The sequence below is a fragment of the Centroberyx gerrardi genome, chromosome 23, assembly GCF_048128805.1.
Source record: "Centroberyx gerrardi isolate f3 chromosome 23, fCenGer3.hap1.cur.20231027, whole genome shotgun sequence".
Classification (NCBI taxonomy): Eukaryota; Metazoa; Chordata; class Actinopteri; order Beryciformes; family Berycidae; genus Centroberyx; species Centroberyx gerrardi.
The window spans coordinates 9,932,664-9,955,404 of record NC_136019.1 but is presented as its reverse complement, the minus strand read 5'-3'; the positions used below and the strand labels follow the sequence as shown (position 1 = coordinate 9,955,404).

Below are 22,741 nucleotides of genomic sequence, written 5' to 3'. Positions count from 1 at the left end.
TGTGTGTGTGTGTGAGCGCGTGCAAGTGCCAATGCTGAATCAGCAATTTAGATGAAGGGGGGGAGCGACGGATTGGGTACACTTTGTGCCCGCGCAGAGGCACACTGCTTACTCATCCTAACTTGACTCCCCTGTGTCTACAGACGCACAAATACACAGACAGACGGACACACACACACACACACACACACACACACACACACACACAAAACATATCACCACTCAACCCCTGCCGAGGTCAAAAGGGCTCTCAGTTTCTCTCGCATCATCTCAAACGCGTGCTAATTACAAGCAGTTGATGGGTATTATTGTAGCCTCTCTAATTGCCAGAATATTCTGGAAGAAAAAAACCAAAACAAAACTACCACTTCTCTGTCACTTGCACATCCTCAAAGGAGGGATTATAGTCCCAAACTGGAGTGGAGCCGAGGAAAAATGGTGTCACAAATGGGGATCGACTGTCAGCCCAGCTAATTATCCCCGTTGAAAAGTGCAAGCTTCATTTCCCGGACTTACGTCGAGGGGAATCATTTGTGGCGACCTCATCCCCGACTTTATGAAAAGAAACATTACATTCATAATATCACCAGCACCCACCACCCCCCACCCCTTCCCTCCGCACCCCCCCCCATTCTTCCCAACTCTCTTCAGCGTGGATCTCATTTTGACGGCTAATTCCGCTGTTTTCATTTCAGAGGCATGAGCTTAATTCTAATGCATATTAGCGTATTACAAGCGGGTATCCGCCGCCGCCGCCGCCGCCGCCGCAGCCCCCACACACACACACGCATCACACTGACACGCGGGATAAAACATGTAAGCTTTCCCCGCAACCCCGCAGTTCCAGCCGCAGTCAAATGCGCGCGCGGTCCGCTGAGTGATAGCTTCTGCACGCTTTCCGCGTATTAGCGCTTCCTTAATGCACCGACACCGTTAGCCTCGCAACCTTTAGCCACTCCGTTAGAGGTGCAGCCTAGCCCAGTCCGGAGTGTCCCCTCGCTCTAACTTGAGAGTAAATGCGACGCGCCAAGGTCAAAGCCGGGGCTTTGGCGTGATCGATGCTAACGCGATTAGGGACACGCCGGCGTTCAACCAGAGGCTACGCCGGCGCTCATGAAGTGGCTAGTTATGGGCTCTCTTTCCCATCACACGGGACGCATGTGAACCTGGGAGCAGACATGTGCGCCGGTTAACGTGGAGCTGCCCGGGACCATAATCCACTTAGGACTGTAAACATGGAGGAGGAGGGGGGGGGGGGGACATTTACAGTCAGGCAGCACTTCCCACAGCCAGTATATCATCTCCCTGTCAGCAGTCCACACACTGCTGGCTGCCATGTGAACACTGGGGCTCGTTCCATTTCAAAACTCAACTGTAATTAAAAGAAAATTCATCTCTCACTCTAAGTCGTAAACATCCAACTATTGAGTGGGCTGAAGATTGACACCGATATGTAAAACAACTGTAGGGATACACTACCAGTCATGTAGTGAATGCACTATGTTTTTCATTATCTTAAAGCCGTTCTGATCTAAAGGCTTCTGCTTAAATGCTTGAAATTTGTTTCTTAGACAAATATAAATAGTGAAGTTGATGCCTATGTATGAATTTCTTTCCAAAGCCTTTGCTTTTCCATCAAGGCAAAGGGCGGCTACTTTAAAGAATCTGAAATATAAGATAGTTTTGATTTGTTTAACATTTTTGCGTAATTCCACTTGTGTTATTTAATAGCTCTGATGTCATTGTCATGTTATTCTAAAAAGTGGAAAACAGTAAAAATAAAGAAAAATGTGTGTGTCCAAACTTTTGACTGTTTCTAAGGTAATGTCCAGAGTTATGACACTTTTATATTTATCCACCAGCCTTATGCGAGGTGACTGAGGGCGCCGTGTGGCAGAGGAGCAGCCAAGGTTAGAGACTTGGTTAAGAAAGGTTGACATTTACACAGTAAGGTTCCTAAGCCTTTGGACTCGCAGCATTTATTCAGTGGCTGTGTATGCCGCTCCTCACTTCATGGCATATGGGTGACAGCTCAGCCAACATGCTGTTTGGGTGTGTGTGTTTGTGTGTTTGTGTGTGTGAAAGATGTTAGGTGTGAGAGAAAAAGGGAGAGATATGCATATATGTCCATGTGTGTAGGTGTGTGCTTTCTACCTCACCTTCCATGTACACACGCACACACTTTCCCATTATGCAAACACCTCTTCCCACACTTTGCCTTGCTCCCAGACATTAACATCTATTATTAGAGAAGGGCTCTCCAGCTACAGGTAAGAGCACTATCTCCTTTTGATTTTCATTTCTGGAGGTCCCGGTAAGCAGGTGCGACGGCCTTGCCTCCAGAATCCACCGCCGTCGCCTCTCACAGCGAAATCCAATTAAGCAGCTGAAAACGTTTGGACTAGTCTAGAACAAGCCTTGTCTGTTTGTTTTGGTGGGAGAAAATTCATCAATAATGCCTTTTTTGGTAGCAATTTGTCTGTTATACCTGATGGAGGCAACTTTAGATCAAACAATATATAGCATGAATATCTGCACTTGAAAAGCCAAGGTTGTCTGGAAGGTCTGGGTCGATATTTCTGCTAGTACTAGCCGCGGGAACATGGGGTGCATTGACTGCTGAGCAACATAAGGAATGAAATACACAAACCTCTGCATTCCACCGCCATATATCCACAAGGGAGGAAAAGAGAAGTGGATGGTGAATAGTGAGGGGTGGAGGGAGAAATGGGATATATATGCGCAGTGGGAATTTTCAACAATCTGACTTATCTCGTTCACACTGGAAAGGAGAAAAAACCTCAAATCTAAACTATAATATTTGCTCCTTTTTTTTTCGCATTGGATTTATCTCCAAGACCAAAACCTCCTTCGCATCATACAGACGTTACCCTGCCGCTACTTGTCACTTTGTGGAAGTAAACAAAAAAAACGTGAAAACTGAAGATGCGCTGCCATGTTTGGCCGTTCAGCAATGCGTTGGCCTTGGAAATGCGTCGTGTCCATGGAAACGGAACAGGAGACAGTGAATGAAAGCCACGAAAATATGGCTCCTTCCATAGAAAATCACTGCATACCACATAAATGTTCATACCGTCAACATATACCGTTAATATGTCGTATCATTAATATATGAAATTGCATTTTCTTTCGAAAGAATTTGAAAACGGAGGTAAGTAAAGTCCACACTTATCATTAGAGAGTTCTTGTCTGTGTGATGCAGATCTCTGTGTAGGAGAGTGGCTGGCTGTGGAAACTCATCACCAGTCAGAGCTTGGTAAACTGAATAATAGGTCGGCACTACTAGTTGTCGATCAGTACAAAGAGGGACTGAAGCAGGAGGCACCACTAAAACAACACAAACACCACTGTGCTGTTGGTAAAAGAGCAGCCGAGCTACGAGTCAGATGTTTTGATACGCTGGTGTGTGTAGTTTACCATGCTATCACATATCAACTGCTCAGTTACACAGACCGTTCTGCCCTTACAAGCACACACACACACACACACACATCACCACCAAATGACCTCCCAACAATAACCCCAAACTCTCCTGCAACGCTGCACATCTCATGGCGACGCGACGCCGCTCGGTGACATCGTCAGATTGTTAAAATTCTATTATTAGCATGCAGCAGTATCGGCCGTCCCCCGTCCCCCCTCGCATCTACCCCCCCCCCCACCCCCAGCCAACACAGCCCCGTCACCATAGATGACTGGCGACTAATTGGTTACAGAGCACGCCGCATTCACGTTTGACACGCTGGGAGCTGCCTTCGCTGCCTTCGCTGCCTTCGCTGCCTTCGCTGCCGCAGAGTGCCGAAAATCAGATTCTCAATTAAATAACCCCCGAAATGCCAGAAATAACATTTCTTGGAGAGGTGGCAAGCCGATTACTCTCTGAATGATATTAACGCTTGCGCATAAACAGATGATTACAAAGAGACGTCTGAGGAGAGATGGGTAGGGCGGACGGAGCGGAGAGAACGAGGGGGGGCGGGGGCGGGGGGGGGAAGCGGGGGGGAGAAGTTTGTGGAACAAAGAAGGACTCTCTCATCTCGGTCGCTCCGCGCCTGAAACAGTTGGCATTTACTTTTTGTTTTGCTCTTTTCTATTCTCGTTGGGTATGGAAAGGGAAAAATTATGCAAACACACATACTCAGAGGCGCATTCGCACACATACACGCACACACACACAGACATATATATATACACACACGCACACACACAGACATACAGTATATATACACACGCGCACGCAGGAGGAAACTGCAGAAAAGGGAAAGTGAGGCAGCTGTGAAAACATTGCTTCACACTATCAGAAGAGACTTGAGAGGAAATATGGTGCAATTTTTTACAGCTCTCCGCCTGTCAGGGCTAGTAAAGAGACCCTGTCCAGTGGACCTTTACAGTCTGCACACGCATAACTACACACACACACACACACGGACACAGACACACTCACATCCACACACACACACACACACATCACAGTCTTGAATCAAAACCCTGGTGTCACTGAGTGGATTGTGAACATTTGCCTTTCGCCTGATTTGTAGCAGCTCATTTCAGATCATGCTGCCTTTTCCGTACAGTTTCAGGGAGACCTTTGTCTGCGGCCTCATTATCACTACAGCATAAACAAGCGATTTTATGCCAGCAGTGGTGCAAGATTTTGTACTTTTGACCTATTTCAGCGCCAGACGTGGCGCAATTAACTACCTATTCCCGACAAAGGCACATACGGACCGGGTCTGCTGGATCCAAGTTCAGCATGTTCGGAACGTCCTGGTCCTAACCTCTTGGGCTTAATCCCTAATGTTTTGGTTTCACAGTCACTGCAAAACAGGAAACTTGGAAGAGGAAATTTGGCAAGAGAATGCCATTGCTTTCTTTGGCCATGTTTTTTAGTTATCGTTGTACCGTAGCAGGTCCAGAACATAAGGCATTATTCACCATCTGTGTAATATGTGTGTGTGTGTGTGTCACACAGACAGTGCATTTCATTAGGGGAAGTGCTCTCGCCGTCTTAACTCTGCATTCTTTGTTTCTCATTATTTTCCCCCCATTCACATCATCAGCACTTCAGATTAAACTGACACAATCTCCTTCCCGAGTGCTACGACACACGCACACACACACACACACACACACACACACAATTAATCACAAGAAAAGGGTAGAGTCTGCTTGGGTTGCATAACACCTTGAACAGAATACAATTCCTGCTGTCTGTACCCTCCCACATTCTTCCTCTGTCTCTCGATCCTTCCTCACTCCCATCATCACCTTTGCCAAAGGATAAACTGTTTGGCTTGCGGGCTTTCTATCCAAACCCAATACCGCAGAAAGGAGCTCACTGCCTTTATTCCTACAGTCTCTCCGCAAAAAATCTGTTTATACACTGTATACACTTTCACCCCTCGCAGCCGGCGCTTATGTTATTGCCGCCTCAAAGCCCCCCCACCTCCTCCTCCTCCGATGCTTTAGAAACAAATTGCTTTGTCCTGGTGTGGAGTTCAGCCGAGGAACATGACTGTTGACAGCTATGGTCTTTTCAAGAGGAGCGGAGGATTATTCCATGTATGTATTGAGGTGGATTAAGACTTTGACGCCAACGGAAGGTCCCGACAGGAGCCTTTTTGCCGTGGGTCAGCGGGTCTAAGCCCAGATAATGCGTATAAGAACAAAATGAAATCACCAAGGAAAACAATAATAATAATAGTAGTGCCGAGCGGGGATGGAGCAAAGTGCAAATAATCAAAAATGTCTGGAAAATGTAATTTTCACTCCGAAACCATCTGCTCTTGGTGCATATAATCTGTGGTTGCTTTTGATTAAGATTAAAGCTTTCTGAAGCCCCAAGAGCTATTAGAGCAGCGCGGCCTCTTTTTTTTCAAATAAAGATGAGTGATTTGAATGGTGATTTGGGGAGTTAAGAAGAGACACCCTGAAACAAGGTGAGGTGTGTGTGTGTGTGTGAGTGTGTGTGTGTCGATGTGCGCACGTGTGCATGTGTGTGTCCTTGCCCCGTCTGCAATAGCTCAGGGATTAAGATGATTTATGCTGCCCTGGCGTGACTTCAGATTCACAACGTGTGGGGTGACTGAACCATCATTCATCTCTCTATCTCTCTCTCTCTCTCTTTCTCTCTCTCCCTCTCTCTCTCTCTCTCCCTCTCTCTCTCTCTCCCCCTGTCAGTAATAACATTCAAACTTGCAGATGACTCGATTCCCCTAATGCTTAACTGTCTGAAAGTTTCTTTCCTCATTGAGAATTCTTGCCATCACTTTGCTATTTGGCTAACTTTAGCCTTTGTCTGTGTGTGAATGTGTGTGTGTGTGTGTGTGTGTGTGTGTGTATGTGTGTGTGTGTGTGGCAGGCCTGACATGAGACAACTACCTAAAGTGTAGTTCGGGGGGGAACTAGTTTGTCATATCAGCTATAACTGGATAATGACTGTAACTTGTTTCCCTGTGCAGTGTATGAACCCAATCTGTCACTTCCAGCAGATTTTCAAATTCATGCCGTACATTGTGTGTGGGCGGCAGGCTAAACTGTGCTGCTCTGCATCCTACAGCTCTGTGTACATGGAATGCAGAGTACAGTAGTGTGGTACAACTGAAAATCACACTCAGAAAGTAAGCATTCATTGGGAAACAATAGTCGGAACGAAGAGAATGCCTCTCTCTCTCTCAGTCTTTCTGTATTTCACACGCAACACACGCTCAACACACACATGATCAATCATCCCGTATACAGATTGTAGTTGGTTTGCCTTAGATAAGCCTCTTCCCTGTTGCTGTCCGGCCCTACAATCATCGCACAACCCCATTCAACGGTGAGTAATAGGCAATACAATGTCTGCTAAAGGGAGCGGCCTCCTCCAGCTGATCTCAAGGTGTTCACTTGAAAAAAGCATCCGCCAAAGTTGACCTAAAATTGGAAATGGCGTAGCTTTAAGAGCTAGAATTTCTGCGGGGGTGGAGAGTGATGGAGTGGTGACTGTGAGGTGTGTGTGTGTGTGAGTGTGTGTGTGTGTTTTTGTGTTTCTCAAAATCTCCGTGAGCAACGATTCAGATTAAAGGCAGATGGTTTGGCTTGGACGTTCCTGTACAAAGGATTGTTGTTGATTGTCGAATTCCGTTTTAATTTGTCTTTGTTTGCACGCGTTGGACCAGCGTTGGCGGGAGAGGGAATGAGTGTTTGTACTAGTGTGTGTGTGTGAGAGAGAGATGTTTTTCTGTGTGTTTAAGTGTGGTCATGCGTATGTTCATGTGCGCTTATCAGTGTCCTTGTGTGTGTGCAAGCGTGTGTGTGTGTGTTAGCGGGTGGATGTTTGCGGGCATTGTGAGTGGATTTGCAGGCACATCATCTGGATTAGGATGCTCTGTTTTGTCAGCCCATCGGTGGCGCGGGGGCGCGTGCAGGGGCGTCTTTTGTCATTATGTCAGTCTCTCCTTCTTCTTGCTCACTCTATCCTTCTCTCTCTCTGTCTGATAAAGGTTGAAGGAATGCTTGATGCTGCGACCACGTGTAAAAGTGACCGAAATATTTTTTTTTTTTTCAAGAAATCAAAGAACAAATGCAAAAATTAGGAAGAAGGAAATTAAAGAGGAATGTCACATGAGTTCAGAAAGTTGGAGGCCTTCTACTTTCCTTAAAACAATCCTTTAATTCTCCACTGACCATTGCTCATTACCTTGGTTTTTTCCCACTTAAATCCAATCCTGCGTGCCCTACGGAGGCATTGCTGTGACTGGCCCCACTAACTCTGCTAAAGTGATAGCCCGAGGGTTAGTTTGCACTGCAGACAAGATAAATGCTGTTGTTTTAGCCTTCCAGCTAGCCATTAGTCGGGTGGGACCGCAAACAAAGGGACAGGAAACAGACAAAACAGTCAGACACTTTGTCACAAATGCACAGAAACAGGTGTGCCCCCGCTGCAGTCCTTCAAAGGGTTAATCCTTTTGTAAACCCCTGAGGAAAGAAAAACAACTCACCTGGCTTTCCCACATCCCTCCCCTCCCTCTTTTTCTTCTATTGTTTTGTGTCAGTGTCACGTTACTTGACTCTGATTGTCTCCGGTGATGTGTTTTTGCTCTTGGGGGCTTTCCTATTGTGGCTTAAATGGGAGCTTTTGACTGCCACTTTAGTGTGCCTCATCCCTCAGAGGAAGCTGTGCTCCGGCCACAGCCATCAGGCTCTGCATAGTTGAGCTCAACCTTTGTGAGGTGATTGCTCCATTTTGTTGCCGTGAAAAGGCAGCTGCCACAGTGACAAAAGGACAAGAGAAGTCATATTTACTCCTGGCTTTGTGACCTCTAGGTGAAAACAAAATGCACACCTGTGAAAGGGTGGAGTCCTATGTGGGTGTGTGTGTGTGTGTGTGTTGTGTGGGTGGGTGAGGGGGGCATTAGTGGCATAGTTAGAGTATGTGTTTGTGTGTTTGCTTGCATCTTTGTTCACGTTGGTATGTATATTTGTATGCATGCTCGCTTGCACACATGACCAAGTACACTAAAATTGCAAACAACACAGAGCGGGAGCATTGCACGATGATGGAAACGGACCCGGGTGAAATTTGTCAAGTCAGAGGCCCAAGTTGACACGACACTTCAATTACTGTGTGCCAATGCATATTCATCCCGGCACAAGGAGGAAATGGCGCGTGGCGCCCCAAAATAATTCCCGAGCTGTCAGCGGCTTGTTTTATTCCACTATGAACCCCGGCAATGTATTCCCCGCTCTGGCGTACTGCTGGCGACATTTCATTTCGCGTGACTTCAAATCCTCGCATTCCAAGATAGAAGAGAGGGGGGATAGAGAGAGGAAGAAAGAGAGCGAGAGAGGAAACAAACAAACAAACGGGTATTTTCTTGTTGTGTGTCTACATGCATGTGTGTGTGTATGTATACAGGTATGTACATGAATAAAACGTCCATATACTGTATTTTGTGAGCTAAGAGCGCGATAGAGAGAGAGAAAGACTGCTAAAACCCTTAAATGGGTCAACAATGCATCAGCAAGCAGCTTCACATCCACGAGAGAGGAGAGTGCAAATATTAGCAGCAGACACACACACACACACATACACAATTTCCTCCTCTAAACACACACACACACACACACACACACACCCCCCATACCAATTTCACGGCAGTGCGAATGGTTCAGCGAATGTGTGTCTTAAGTAGGGTGAGCTCTCGGCCTTCATAAAACATGCATAGTGCTAATGCCGGCCGTTATGTGAATTCCTTGGCTTTCAGTCACCAGGGAAGCCGGTTCGATGGACTAAATGGACAAGCCTTTGTAAAAACTCCGCTGGAAAATGCATTAAGTCGCTCACAATGCTGTGTGACCGCTTCGACAAAGCCTCCCCTACTATGCTATAAGTCGCCTTCTGAAAGAGCCAAATAATGATTGTTCAGAGTAAGAAAAATAATGAGCATCCATTGTCCCGGAATAGAAAAAAAAATATATATCACACATCTACTTTGGGTTGGAGCTCGTGTTTTTTTTCTTTTTTTTTTTTTACTAAGGCATGTATGACCCAGAGCAATTGTGTCCACGAGCACAGAGCTCGCAAAACCCGAGCCAAAAGGAAATAAGGAGAGAGAGAATAATGAAATTCCTCAGCTATAGAGGAAGTCAGAAGGATATTGTTCCTCCAGGTGAATTGAGCGTGTGCGTGTGTGTGTGTGTGTGTGTGTGTGTGTGTAGGCATCCATACTTTTGTATGTGGAGGTTTGTGTGAAAGCATGCTTTTGTCTGTGTCACTGCCTTTTGTATGCGTCCGTGTCTCTCTATTTGTAGAGATGTGTTATTGTGTGTGTGTGTTTGTGTGTGTGTGTGTGCTCGTGTGTCATGTTATGAACTCCTCTAGCATCCCCTGGGTCAAAGGTCACAGTGTGTGCCGCTTGGAGACCTCAGACACGGCGTTGCCAAAGGCAGGACAGCCGGACAGCCCCCTTCTATAAACCGTGTTAGCTTTTCATTTCAATCCCCTCACCTTCCCCCCCTCCCTCCTTCCTCCGCTCCGTTTCCTCCCTCCCTTCCATACGAGACACATTAACTGTGTCCTCAAAGGGAGAAAAGCAAGAGAGGGAGTGAGAGAGAGAGAGAGAGAGAGAGAGAGAGAGAGAGAGAGAGAGCAGGAGGATAATCCCCTTCTTCCATTGTTACACGCTTTCATCTATTTTTATAAGGCGAGAGAAGGAGCGGAGGGGAGAGAGAGGGAGGGGGAGGAGGGAGGTAAAAATATGTTCTGGTGGGCCGCGGTAGTTTTGCTGCACCGCTGAGAATATGATGCATCTCTGCTTGTATGTGCACGCATGTACACACACACCCACATGCACACACACACACACTCTCCTCAGCAGTCAGTTCTACATCTTGATAGCAGGACAGATATCTGCCTGACCTGTCTAGAGCAAACCGAATACAACTAAGAGACCATGTTGGGTTACAGAGCCGCAGCAGCTACGATAGGATGCTGTAATTCCATATAGCCCGCCACACACACTTAGGCCATCCTCTCACACCGAAACGTACACGCGCTGATTGCGATTCGCTTTGTGCAATTCCTGCGGTAAGCGCGTATTTGTTTGTGTGTGTTTCGACAATTTCACAGTGTTTTCTTGCGGTGCCTCTGTGAGTCATCAAATCACCCGGATCAAACACGAACATGATGTCAAAATCCTAAATAATACGACCTAATTGGTATCAATTAGTAGTAGCAGCCGACGCTGTTGGCAGCATGAGAGTTTCCCAGCAGAATCCCCTCCTGGAAGGCATGCCAGTCACAGCATGCCTACTGGAGACATGGCACACCGGGACGCTCTGTGAATAGGCACACATGGGTGAGTAAAGACCAGGCCCTTATCCAAACTGGGTGCCCTCACCACCCAGAGAGAGCCAAACCACAGAAATAGAGACTTTATTCATGATTTTTTACCAAATTATTTTCTTACTGTATTTAAATTCTGCTTGTTTGTATGGTTTTTTTTACTAGTGTAAATTTATGGTCTTAGACTATGATGGGGACAGAGAAGGGAGATGTTGTGAAGGCACAGTGTGAATGAAGTGTCTGAAATGTCAAAGGTTAAGCTACACACAGCCAGAAAAACCTATACAATATGCAAATCTGCCTTAAAGGTCAGAAACACTGTCACTGTGTATGGTCAAATAATAGCACGTACTCAGAATCCTCTATTTGACCGATTTTTTGGTAAGTAAGCCACTTTTTTCGTATATTGGCTCTAAGCGAGTTACATCTGGTTCCAGCCGGTTCGTCTGGGCTCGGGAATGCATGTTCACCTTTTGTTGCTTTGAAAGTTCCGCAGCCTCATAAATGTGATTGTTTTTATAATCAGCGCAGCATTCCTTGTGTGCAGAATTAAATTGCCGGCAACTTGGAAGCCTTCTTCAGACGTTAGGAAAGAATGTGTTGAGCCGAAGTGAGGAGGAGAGAGAGGTAACGTGCCAAAGTTATTATGCTCAGATGTGTTTGTGGGTGAGGGAGGGGGGTGTCGGGGGTGGGGCAGTGTTTGCACAGTAAGTGTACGTTGGGTCCGTGCATGAATGAATGCATGAGAGGGACTTCTATCGCCCCGGCTCGGTGTCGGCCTACAGAATGTGTGAATGCATGAACATGCTTTTCTGAATTCTGTTTGTACTGTATGTTTGTGCTTTCTCAGCATATTCCCTCAAGTGAGAAAAAAAAAGATGCTTCTTTTATTCTTTCGCTTTCTCAGTGTCTCTCCCTCTGATTCGTTCCTGGCGTGAAAGTTGGTTGGCGTGCTCCAACACACACACACACACACACATGCAAGTCACACTGTTGTCCATTGCCGTGTTCTTCTGTGGATGCACACAATGTTCAGCCCACATTCAGGGGTCAGAAAATCTAGAAATTATAAATAGGCTGGGAGGCGGAGAGAGAGAGAGAGAGAATGTGAGATTGTGGGCATCCCTTTGTACACCACGCCCGTATTGAACAGGCTGGTGGGGCTAAACACTCCCAGAATCCACCCCACCCCCCTCCCACCCCCATGCTAGGGACCTCACACTGGGAAAGACACGGCACCCACTGTGTCCCAGCGCTGCCAACATAACCACCTGACGCTCCCTCGCCCTCTAAAACCTGTTCACCTCATCCTCATCTCACACACGTACGGACTCCTAAAATCAAACGGCATGCTTTCTGGGGAAAAAGCAGGAGAAGAAAGAGAGAGAGAGGTTAAGAAAAAAAAAAAAAAAAAAAAAAAAAGTGAAGACCAGAAGGAGTCGGAGAGGGGAGTAAAAAGGGGGAGGAGGTGGGAAGAGGAGGGAGGAGGGAAAACAAGCCGAAGACAGAGTGCCTGGGAGAGACGGGGGGACAGAGAAAAGGAGGGAGTGGAGGGCGGGAGGCTTTGGCTGAGTGCCTTCGAGGTGTTTAATTGTCTTCATTGAAGACCGCCCCACCTGTTCCCCCCCCCCAAACGCCGCACCTGACACACATACCCCAGCCAAGAAATGATGATATCGGGAGAGAGGTGGTGGAAAGAAAGAGACAAGAAATAAAGAAGCAAAACATAAAAAAAAAATAAAAAAAAAGGGGGGGAGGCGCATTCCAAATTAACAGCTGTCTGAGAAAGTGATTTTATTTCAAACACAGCAAATGCCAGCGCCATTTGGAGACAAGCCAAATTGCTAGTCCCCGCTTCGTTGCACCTAAAAAGGCTCAAAATGCACATGGTGGTGCGTATGACTGTAGGCCCTCATTGAAAATACAGTCATGTCGCTGCAGTGGCATGAAAAACCATTCTGGTCTCTTTCTTTCTCCCCTACAAGTGCCTGCTTGTGCTTTTTCAACTCTGCTACCAGATTGCGGAAGACAATGCAGAAGTGCAACAGACGACCACCTTTGAAGTGAAAGTCAGCACACATATTCCCCCCTCCGAAACAATATGGCTGCCTTCCTTGGAGTGGGGCTTTGATTGCAGGCATCTTGACAGTCCGGGGCCTTTAAAAAACATTTGCCGCGCTATTTTGTGTAATGATGGGTACATATTATTTTTACATACACGGTGTCTCAAGCGTACTATAAAGCGAGTTTTTTTCTCTCTCTCAAACAAAATGGCCGCTATTTCTGTGTGATGGTTCTCCTTGTATTAGCGTCTGTAGGCCTGCTGAATGGCTGTGTTAATCTGTCGGGGGGGGGGGGGGGGGGGCTCTAGCTACACAAAGCACCACAGCAACAATACTGCAATCCACAAATGGACATCCACAATGTGTGTGTGTGTGTGTGTGCATTTGTATGCACAAGTGTACAACCATACCATACCATTTCCCTACAACTTATACCACAACATTTACACCATGCATACAATCAGCACTTGGTTCTTTTTGGCATTCTCCTCTGTAATGTACACTGCACTGAATGTACTTAATATCAGGAACACACCATATTGTGTTGCGCTAATTTTGCACAATTCTCCTCTTTCAAGACAAATCTCCAATTGTTTCAAGGCTGTTTCAAATTCCTCTTTACCCTGTCTCCTCCCATTCTGTCTACTTCTCCCCTTTATTACTGAAGTGGATTTAATAGGTGAAATCAATAAGGGGTCGATGCTTTCCCCCAGATTCCCCCTGGTCTGCCTGCTTTGCGTTAAGAGCAGCTAGGCAGGTAGGAGTTTTATTCCCTCAGTGCAGTGTGTTATGGGAGTAAGACTGCACTGGGTGGGCTGTACATGTGCATGTCCGCCCATGTGGAGAGACACACACACACACACACAGAGGGGAAAAAAAAAAAGAGAGCGAGAGAGAGGACTGTGTGTGTGACACTGGGGTATGATTTGAATACCTGCCTGCTCTGGCTGAGCAGTGATCAATCATCTCTCTGTCAGCCACTACTCCCTGCTGGCAACTTCCCCATGCATGCCACCCTTCTCTCTCTCTCTTTTTTTCTCTTTTTCTCTCTCTCTCTCTCTCTCTCATATTCTCTCCCGCTCTCATCGTCTCTCTCTTGTCTGTTGCGTCTCTGGCCTTCTCATTCTCTCTATCTCTCTCATGGTTTTTTTTTTCTTCTTTTTTCATTCATTCTCTCTCTCTCTCTCTCTCTCTCTCTCTCTGCCCGTCTCTATCGCTTGGTCTGTCTCCCTCCGTCGTTCCATCCATTTCACAGCGTGTTTCTCATTTACTCTGCCTCTGCCTCTGCCGTGCTTCCCTCTCTCCGCCGTCCTCGCCGCTTTCTTTCACACCATCTCACTAGGTCTTCTTGTTCTTTCTATCTCCCTCGCTGTCACCTGAGGATATCAGGGGAAGAAATAGGAGGCGAGGGGTAAGGGACAGGTGGGAATGAATGTGTGACACAGTGGGAGAGGACTGCACACACACACGCACGCGCAAACCCTCTCGCGCATTACACAAGCGTCGAGCTTCACACGCACGTGAACGCACATCATACACGCACATACACATGCATTACCCCACACACCTTGGATAGGCAGACGTAACTGATTAAGATAGCTACACTGGGCAGGATTTCTCCCATTTCTGGCCTGATTTTAATTTTCTGATAAATGCTGTGGTCTTTTTAACTCTTTCCCCGCCATGCTGAACGAACACATGGACCGTGACCTTGGAAAGGGCGATGGGGGGGGGGGGAAGCGTGAGTGTAAAATACTGATTGATGGTGAGAGTGTCTTCCACTGGGTGATTTTCCACTGCACCACTCGCTGCACTGGGGTCGTGATGAGTACACAGACACACACACACACACATACTTGCTCACATATTCACACACAAACACACACAGGCAGGCAAGCACAGCTCATGCGTGTGTGTGTGTGTTGCGCACCCTCCGTCTTTTCCGCCCACGTTCCCATCCCTCCACCAAGTTGGGGAAATCAGACCTAAGACCAGCGCTGCTGCTGCTCCGCTCTTGAAATATGAATGGTTTTAATTAAACAAACTCGCTTTGCCATCTGGCCCCACGATTGGGCTTGCCTAATGAACAGAGTTACACACATACGCACACACACGCACACGTACACACACACTATTAACCAGGCTAAGCAGTATTCCGATGGGCATAGCATCGGAAATAGAGAGAAACAACAACAATGGAGTGATCTAGTGAGGTGCTTCAGAGAGCTGGAAAATGATGCACCGCCTCATTGTGCTGAATGAGGACTCTGTGTGTGTGTGTGTGTGTGTGTGTGTGTGAAAGACAGCGAGAGCTAATTTATTTCTATGTGTGTCCATGCATGTGTGCACTAGCCTTAACGTGTGTGTGGATGTGTGTCTGTGTGTTTGCGTGTGGCTTTGTGCGTCTCTGCGGTGTGTGTTTATTCTGTACTGTGGGCTTGTGTGTACAGTATGTTAGAGGGAGCTCAGAGAGTGCCTGTACTCTCTGACTACCTGACTGATAACTGCTGTGATGTGCCACTTGTCTGTCCCACTCTATCGGGCCAGCTAGCCAGCACTAAATGATGATGTTTGTAATCCAACAGCGGTACCCCGAGATTTCTCAGCAGGAGAGACAGGAGAAAGTGAGAGCCTGGTGTGTGTGTGTGTGTGTGTGTGTGTGTGTGTGTGTGTGTGTGTGTGGGGTGGGGGTTGTTGTCTGGCAGCCAAAGCACAGAAGCGTGTGAGGCATGCTAACGTTAGCAGCCAGCACGACGCGCTATCACTCTCTTAGAGACTCCAATAAATTTGCGCTGTTCGTCTCTCTTAGCAGCCAGCAATAACCTAAGCAGCCATCAGAGAGTGAGATACAGCCGGTGATGTAGTGGTAAATAAAAATTTGGGTAAACTACGGCCTCCTGTCTGTCAGTGATCACCGTAAGGCAAACAAGCACCATGAACAAAAATCGATTTCAGAGAAGCATTTATGTATGCTTCCCCTTCCCCTTAAAACCAGCTTACACCAGCCTGATACTACTTCCTGTGATGTATGCTTTAAATTTAGTTGATAAAGATTCATGCCAACCAGGTTGAAAAGGCGACTAAGCTCTATTCCGCAAATAAAATGGTGGCTAAATTGATTTTATATGGGTTTACTGTCCACTACATCCATGTAAAAAATGTCTAAAATCTCCAGGTAGGATGCGTTAGCCTAGCTTACCGTAGTATAGCCTAGCTGCTAGCAGCATGTTACAGTAGTATCAACAGTTACCTTAGGGTCCAGGCCTAACACAAGGAGGTAAAAGTAAAATAAAAGGTAGATATGTAGGCCTACAAGCATTTTTATATAATAAGAAACAACATAATGACTCACGCTATGGATTAAATAGGATAAAGCTTTACTCATATGACCCCCTAGCAAACAAAGCGCAGCAAGTTGCGTAGCTGAAGTGATGTTTTGAACAATGATATTACATCTTCAGTGCCGGGAGCTGTTCTGATTCGCGCGGAGGTCTCACATGAAAACACCGCACACACCTCAGACGCCTCACACAAGGATGAAAGGGCAACAGCGAAGCATGTTATTTCGAGGTGTGCTCGAGCTAACACGGTAAAAATGAAAAATCCACTGGCCCCCCTGGCGATGTGGAGATCAATAGCGGAGCAGAATTCTTTGACCCGCCGATAACACTGAACGTCTGGAAGGGCTCTTTGACATCCATAACGGTCTAATCGGGTGTTTGACTCCAAACACTCAGCGTTTATGAATATCTAATGAGCATGGGGGTAAGCTTATGAATAAGTGAGGGGCCCAGCTGTGCATCAAAAAGATCTAGACTTCATGAAGTGTACCCAATGCCATAGCTGAGCAAGAATAATGGTGAACATACTCTATGCTGGAACTACTATGCTGGTCTACAAATTTGCCAAAGTTTGCCTCTTTGTGCCCTATTGAACTGAACATATTGAGAAACATCTGTACAGATGCAGTGGAATTCTCATAGGTTCCCAACATAGATTTGCACTATCCTTCATTTTGAGATCAGCTGAAAGGAAGTCTGTGAAGATGAAACTACAGAGAGTCTTATCTGAGAGTTTGTGCAGTGTGGAATGGGTCAAGAATGTACTGATATTCCCGCGGTGACCCCCGACTCTCTTTGTTTTGAGTTGGATCTGGAAGAGTTCGTCTGGGATGGAGCAGTAGGGCTTTTCTGACACTCCCCGTGGAAAGCAGTCGACCAGTAGAAAATAATAAAGTTCGAAAGCTGACCTTGATGAAGGAGATGAGGGAAAGAAAACATGGTCCCCCGGCACATCTGTGCAGAGTAGGAAGGAAGGAAGGAGGGAGATAGAGCGAGGCGGAGAGAGAGTCTGCATGTGTGTGTGCTGTCTTCACGTGTGTATATGTCTGCGTGCGTGTTTGTATGGATGTCTGCATGTGTGCGTTCGTGTGTGTGCGTGTGTGCATTCATGTGTGTGAGAGAGGGAGATGAGGGACTGCAGTGGAGGAGGGTTGTTCCTGCACATTGATTGTGTGAACATCGATTGACAACAACCAAGTCGGAGCTGGCAGGGTTTCACTAGTGACTCTCTGAGCCTTGGAGCACGCCTCCTTTCTTTCCAAGGAGAATTCCCAGTGATTCCCAAAGACGCCGAGCCATAAGGGAACGGGAATAACCATGGAATCAAAAGGGACATTAGCCTTTATCCACAGCTCATCCTGGCGCCAATCAATGGCTGTCAAACATGATGGAACCGTAACGCAAACCAGTCAGTCCTTGGTAAAAGCCTGTGATGTGGCGGCCATGCTTTCAAACGGTGACTCATGGCTCTAGCCTCAAGGTTGAGGTTTTGAATCTGGTCTTGAGTTGACTTTCTCTGCCCCGCCCACAAACACACACACACACACACTACTCTCTTCCCTGACCTACTTCATTCTGGTCCGGACGGTGTGCAAGAGGACAAACAGCGGGGCCGCACTCAGATTCTCACCACGCATCACCATTAGATTACGCACGTAAATGACCGCAATTACCTGCAGCTAATGACACCCATGCCGATCCTGTACGCCACTGCAGGCCATCTGGTAACTTTTGTTTCCCCCCCTTTCCTCATAACTCTCTAATTTTCTAATGGACTTGGGGTTCGCATAGAGCAAATGTAGCAGTGGAGGTGTCTGTGTGTGCTCTGACTGCAACACAAGGGGGAGCGCTAATGACTGTAGTTAGCCTTCCTCAAGAGGCTGTAGCAGTTTGCCAATATTAGCCCTAACCTTAGATGATTACATTTACTTTACACTTAAGTATTTAGCTGATGCCCTAATCCAGAGTGACCTACAATAAATAAGCAAGTATGGGTTCAGTGTCTCGCTCAAGGACACCTTTAAAAGCATACATAGCTGTGTCTGTTTTCTAGGATTGAACCATAGGTCTTAGACCGATTACAGGACACTCTCTCTGACCAGTTCGCAAACCCTGCTGCCCCTAATTACAGATGATATTTCTTGATAGCCTCAGAGTAGCAACTGTAAGAACTCACAATGATATTGAATGTGCTGCAAAATCACTACCTTGAGATTCACAGGTTGATTTGAGGTTTAAAAAAAGACTTTGAGGTAGAAGTTGGGAAATAGGGTGCATCGAGTGCAAGAACATGAACAAAATGGGCCACACACTGGGTTCACACACACTCTCTTACTTTCTGTCTTGCTTGTACGGCTCTCTCTCTCACACACACACACACACACACACACACTTACACACACACACACCAATTCAGCTGATCCCACTAAAGATAGTGAGCAGCAGCAGAGCTAGTTGTTTCTCTTGGATGGAGACTGATTCATGGATTGACCTTGACTCTTTTCCTCCAACAAATCTGCTCTAAAGCTCCAGTATACTTTCCAATACTATCCCCTGGAACCATGGAAAAGGAAAATTAACTCACTCACACTCTGGTGAAGAGAAACTGATGGGGAATATATTGCCATATATTTTGGGTGAATGTTTGCTTATTGTAATATCTAAAATATTTCAAATTGGACAGTAGTTTATGATATATGTTCTTTTCTGTATTCAATATTCAATTTACGCATTTATGGATCACTTTCTTTCATTATTTGATGTTGTGTTATTTCTCAAGGTGGATTTGATTGATAGGCTGATCATAGTTTTGATCTAACTGGGTTGTCTGCTATCGACTGTCCTAGTCCAATTACTTTAAGCAGAGACCAAATTGAAATGAGCCTTTAATTGGGGCTAATTTGGCCAGTAAATGGGTGCCCATTGTCTGAAAGTGGAGGTTTTAAATACCCACAGGCTACCCCTACCAGCCCACACTCAGACCAAGGTCTTTCAAATCCCTTTTAATCTGCATTAAGGCCCAAATGTAAGAAAGCTAATTTCCGACACCTGCATAAGTGCCCATTTGATGCGCGCATCTGTCTGATTTGTTTGACTTTCTATCTGCCACAGGGTCATTGCAAAACCCCTGAGCAGACATTTCATCCATTCGGCCATCCCCAAATGACCAGTACTTTGTCCTGGCTTCACCTTGTGGGCACAATGGAAAAGTTATATTGACTGGTATGCCATCACATTGCTCTCACAAAGTTAAGACGTGATCTACAGGACAACTTTGTCTATAAAGGCAGTGTCTAGGATCTGGATATTTGAATGAGAATTCTTGATCTTAATGCCATTTGAATATCCTTATCCTAAGCCACTCCGGGGAAGCCTCGGCACTCAGGCTTAGCGCTCTCAAGACAGCTACTCCTTGTTAAGCATTGCCTCAGACTCCTAGACTATCAATGGGACCATTACCACCATCTCTATCCCTCGCTGCACATGCAGACACCCACGCACACACGCACTCGCACATACATCTATGGCCTTGCTTGGAAACTGGTGTAGGCTTGCTGTACAAAAGGTTTGTAGGGAAGGCTACCTAGAGACTGCTAATATAATAGGCTTTCTTTTATTTCTCCCGCTCAGTCCCTCTGGGCAGCCGTCCTTTTGCATTACAACCTACAGAACAGCAATTCTACCTTCCTCTGATTAGAGAAAAATAAACTGCTTCATAGAAGCCTCAAGCCAACTACGCATTGCAAATCTACCTATCTACACCAGCTCAAGAGCCCCTAAACAAGTCAAGCTGGGTAATACCCCCAATCCCCATTGCCTACTCCTCCCTTATTTCATCTTGAGGAATAAAAGGCAAAATAGAGAGATCATGTAGAAAATCAATCCACAGTTGAGTCGAAACCTAGGCGCCAAATGAAATTCATTGGAAATTGTAAAGCGGTCCAAAAGAGTGGGGTGCAAACTCAAAGGAGAGAAACAGGGTTGAAAGGCGTGATCTAAATGAATATGCCTATTACATATATTCTCTCACGTAGCCCCTTTGATCAAGTAAACCAGGTCTTTCTGAAACAAAACCATAGACTTTCAATAAATCCCAGGCCTCGTCATCACATGATTCAGGCCCTGTAGATTTGTAGAACGGCTTTAGTTTTAATCAAAGCCGCAACGTCTGCTGCATCAAAACCTCGACACAGAATCACACCCGATACTATCTAGAGCCAGCCTAACCAGTGACGCCTAACTTCAAGCCAACAACACCTCAACAAACTATTACTTGATAACATGGGAGTATTTAAAGAAAAGGAACACCTCGCATGTTTCTGCGTGTTTGTGAGACTTAATGTGTCTATCGTCCGACGTGCTACGTGGATGATGTGGGCAGTGTGTGCGTGTGTGCTTGTGTGTTTCCTGTATCCTATCGTTTTCTTAATCTCCTTTCAGTGTTTGCCCCTACCATTTTCCATGTGCTCTGCCTCACCGACACTGCCATCCGGCGTTGTCCTCTCGTAGCTGTCCTCGGGCAGGGGAAGGGCGCCCAGCCGGGGGCCCGACGAACTCTTGCTGCTGGGCGTCTCCGACTCGTCCAGGCCGCTGTCGTAGCAGCTCTGCAGCGATCCCTGCTGGTGAGGGTCCTGGGGCTGGCTCACCACCGAGAAGGTCACTCGGCGAAACGGCTACAAGAGAAACCAGACGGCCGGGGGTCACTACAAAGGGGATTGTTTTTTTTTTCCTAGTTTCTATTTCTTTTTTGCTTTATTTTGTTAGACGTCAACGGTGAAGCTGGAGCAGAGGGAGGAGTTTGAAAAACACCCAGGAAATGGGCATTCAGATCCTCTGGGTTTTTAGGAAGGGGGTTCAGTTCAGAAAGGTAGGGAAATAGGACAGGGAGAAAGGGGGCGAGGGTAAGGGGGCTACGTCATGGAGGAGTCATGAAGTAGAAGGGGTGTTACCTATAAGTTTGGGACACCGCTAGAGACCTGGAATGACACTTTCCTAGCCACTGAAAACACACATAACCTCGAGTCCTGTCAATGGCCACCAAAGAGCTTTTCTTACTACAAACAAGGTCCTGTCTTTAGCTTCCACTGAAAACTTTCAACAGCCAGACCTTGTAATAGGGACATGGATGAAGAGGTACAAAGGCAGTCTTTGACACGCTCCCTTGAAGCTCGGGGGACCACAGTACACATGGCAGCTGGCTGAACCCGTGTGTTAAGTACAGCTAAGGAGGGGAGAGCGCGCCGGTCTCGTTCACCTGTTCACTTGCACACCAAGAAGAGGACGAGGTGCGCAAGCGTTTGTCTCTGCAGGACGTGTGATTTGATTTGCCACAGAGCGAAGACGTGTGAATGAGACCGCAAAGTCACAGGCACACAAATGGCACAGGCACGCAGGCACGCGGCATGCAGGTAGAGATGCAAATACCCACTCAAGTACATGCACACACGCAAGCACAGGTGTCCAAATGCACACACACCCCCACACAGTTGCGTGTGAGCACACGAACACACCTCATTTTACTAGGTGAGCTGTGGGGTCATGTATGGGTTCAATATGTGACACTAACAAGTTATTGAACAGTGTCTGAGTTAAGCAGTAACGGAGCATGTCATTAAAGCTGAGGCCCTTTCTCTCTGTCTCAGTGTGTTTCCTTTTCTCCCTCCGCATCTCTCAATCCCTGTATCAGCGTGTACAAAGGTAATGGTCGAGAGAGGGAATGAAAGAGGAAGAATGAGCGTGAGGCGAGGAATGAAAGACTAGGCTTGGTCATTACCAGAATAAATGGCATAACAAATGGCTAATGCCATTCATTAATTAGATACAAACACAGTCACAGCTCCCCTCTCTTGCTGTGCATCTTCTCTTCCTGCCCCTTGCTGGACCTCATCACTTGCACATGTTCTCCTCCTCCTCTGCTTTTGTCTCTCCCCCCCCCCCCCCCCCCCCCCCCATCCCCTCCCTCTGTCCTCCTCGCTTCCTTTTTCCATCACGAGAATATTAAACGGGACAGAGGCCCATTACTCAAGCATTCTCTCCTTTTCTCTCTCCCTCCCTCCATTTGTTCCCTACTGTCTTCCCTGATGGGGTGAAATCTGCTATCAGCCCCAGTTATAGGGAATTGCACTTTTAATTTGCGCATCTATCCCAACCCTTGCATCTGTCAGCACTCATGATCCCAGAGGCAGAATGCAGACGTCTAAGTCAAAACATCACGCCGAGCTCTGTGTAACATCTTGCACACGGGCACACACGAACGAATGGATGGATAAAACACACACACACACACATACACACAGATGTAGGAAGTATTCTGAGCAAGGGGTGACAGGTCACCTTAGGAAGGCGAACCTCTTTGTTATTTTGTCATCCTCAGAAAATTATTGTAAGCGCCCCTGAATCTCTGCCAGGCAGACACTGTAGAACATTCTCTTTTTGATAATGAAATTTCCCACAAGCCACTGGGAAAAATGGTCTTCTTCTTGCTGTGT

At 46.6% G+C, this 22,741-nt stretch overlaps 1 protein-coding gene across 1 annotated transcript in view; it reads right to left on the bottom strand.

Annotated features, from left to right (window-relative positions):
• Nucleotides 1-22,741, bottom strand: part of LOC139927635 (protocadherin-7) — a 109,835-nt gene that overhangs the window by 36,710 nt on the left and 50,384 nt on the right. Inside the window, exon 2 of the mRNA XM_071919836.2 lies at nt 20,707-20,926. Coding sequence (XP_071775937.1) covers nt 20,707-20,926 — 220 coding nt within the window. The remainder of the gene's footprint in view (nt 1-20,706; nt 20,927-22,741) is intronic.